This window comes from Fomitiporia mediterranea (assembly GCF_000271605.1).
Source record: "Fomitiporia mediterranea MF3/22 unplaced genomic scaffold FOMMEscaffold_833, whole genome shotgun sequence".
Classification (NCBI taxonomy): Eukaryota; Fungi; Basidiomycota; class Agaricomycetes; order Hymenochaetales; family Hymenochaetaceae; genus Fomitiporia; species Fomitiporia mediterranea.
This window is the reverse complement of record NW_006761218.1, coordinates 164-2,679: the sequence shown is the minus strand read 5'-3', so window position 1 is coordinate 2,679 and position 2,516 is coordinate 164. Positions and strand designations below refer to the sequence as shown.

The 2,516-nt window shown below is 34.9% G+C and overlaps 1 protein-coding gene across 1 annotated transcript; it reads left to right on the top strand.

Moving 5' to 3' along the window:
* Positions 1–1,867: 1,867 nt before the first annotated feature.
* On the top strand, positions 1,868–2,239 carry FOMMEDRAFT_99779 (uncharacterized protein; the record flags this gene model as incomplete). The annotated part of the gene is made up of 1 exon (XM_007272291.1): positions 1,868–2,239. One exon carries the CDS (start codon positions 1,868–1,870, stop codon positions 2,237–2,239), a length of 372 nt encoding a protein of 123 aa, XP_007272353.1.
* Positions 2,240–2,516: the final 277 nt, after the last annotated feature.

Sequence of the window (2,516 nt, the reverse complement as noted above, 5' to 3'; positions counted from 1 at the left end):
CCACAGATCAAGCATACTAAACAACTATTAGGTATACAGTCTTAGTTCTTAATTAATGCTTGAAGGGAGTATTAGATTGTGCTCTGGATTAGGAAATCCCTAATTGCCTTATGTAGAATTACTACACTTGGAATGTCTCAGACTATTGGACTTCACTATGTAGTATATAAGGTAGACACTTGCTTAATGTCTCAATAAGAGAGAGTACTTGGGGCACTCCTGCTACACTTGTTAAAACTTAGGGATACTATTTCTACCAACTCTGTCAAAAGTCCTTGTCCCTGTACATTTTCATTAACAAGTTGAAGCCTTCCTAGGCTAGTTACTATGTGTTCCCCCTTACTATACTTTCCCTTGCCTCTTCATTAATCCTTCCCTACCTTTTGACAAGTTGAAGCCTTCTTAAACTTGTGACTGTGTGTTTCTTATTATCTGTCCTTACCCTTTTGTATTTCACCTCCCCCCCTTTACTATATCCTTTCCTTTATCTCTCTATTAATTACTTCCCTACCCCCCCCCCCCTTTTTTTATTTCTTCAGAGTAGGGAAGAGTGTAACCTCTGAGGTTACACACATGACTTTAGTTAAGTATATAAAGGGCTATTTGTAAACACTTAGAGATTATCTTTGTACTTACTCTTATACTTAGGTCAACCTCTCTAATCCCAGGTCTTTACCTGTTCTGTGTTCTTGAGTAAGGCTCCAGCCTTTACATTGTATTAAAATAGAAACATGAGTCCTAGGTCCAGTCCTCAGTCCTTAAGGTCCAGTCTAGTTTAGGAAAATATAGTACAGTCAAAAACTGCTCCTTTAAACACAACTGTTCCTTTAAACAGACTGTAATATCTTACTCAAATCTTAATATTATTTTATGAAAATTTAATACAAGGTATTACTATATGACCCGAATGTATATATAAGATTTGAGAGAAATTGAGCAAGAAATAAAATTAAGAAAAATCAGACAGTTAAAGAATTTAGTAAAATTGTCCTGTAGTAAACTTTGCAAATTTTCTGGTAATATTTCTATTAATCCAATCAAGTTGAAACTTTGCATATATGATTATTAGTATCCAAAATATACAATTCTACAGTTTTTATTTTAATACACTGAGTTGTACAATTTATTAAAAGTAAACATTAAGAAAAGTCAAGAAAGTATGACAGAGAGAGAAATGATCAACACAATGATGTAATTTGCCAAACCTTTGTGTGAGAATTGTGTCAGAGCATTTGCCATACTCTTGCTAATAAATTAGTGTTTTTTTACTCTTTTTTTCTACTTGCTTACTCTCTGTTCTGCTTAGTACACTATAGTCAAGCATACTAAGTCTAAATCTCTAAAAAAAAGGGAGGAATTGGAGGAAAGGGAGAGGAATATGGGTCAAGCAGTTGAGGCTTATCAGTTGGACCAAAAAAAGCTCTAGAGAGAGTGTCTAGAACTAAGAGGAGTAGCTAGTATGTTTAAAGAGGTTACAGTTAGAACATTAAGGAATAGGGCAGCTAGAATAAAGTCTATCCTAGAGTTTAATACTTCAAAATGCTGTTTAATGAAGGAGGACAATCAGGCACTTACAGAACTTATTTGGATCTCTTCTAATCAAAGCTGCCCATTCAGTCATAATGACATTGAAAGGGCAGCTAATCAACTCCTTAAGGCACAATATAGTACAAGTTACAAGTCTGTAGGACCTACATTTGTTCAGAGATTCCTGGAGCATCATCATACTAAACTAAAAACTTACTAGAGTTCTCATCTTGATACACAACAAGCAAATGGCCTAAATCTAACAGCTGTTAGTAAATGGTTTGACATTCTGGAGGAGGAAGTAGTTAAGAAGGGAGTCTTACCTAGGCAAATATACACTATGGACAAAACTGGTTTCTCATCTACTAATGATACTGTTAAACAAGTTATTAGAGTTAGAGGGAAGAAGATTCAGTATAAAAGTAGAGGTAGAAACCAAGAAAACATTACTACTATTGTTACCATCTGTACAGATAGAACATACACTAAGCCTGTTACTATCTTTAAAGGTTATAGTGTATGGTCCAAATGGACAGAGAACAATATAGCTGATGTAAGGTATGTACCTATACTTCTTCATAAGCTCTTGCTTAACAAGAGCAACAGGTTCACCAGCTCTCTAAATGGTTGGACAGACTGTAAAATAGTACTAGATTGGTTCACAAATTATTTTGAGCCTGAAACAAGAGAGAAAGCACATGGACACACTTAAGTTCTTATTGTTAATAGTTACAACTCACATTATTTGTTTGAACTGCTAGAAGTAGTAGTTCAACACAATGTTGTACTATTAGAGTATCCTCCTCACTGTACACATACTCTCTAGAGCCTTAATGTGGTTTGCTTTGTACAGATGAAACGAATTTAGCAAGACATGGTTAATGATTTTGAGGCACAGATGCTACAAACTGTTAGGAAGCAGGATTTTCTTGGACTTTTTAGAAGGAGCTTTTTACTTACCTTTGATTCACAGACTGTCTAGTCTGCCT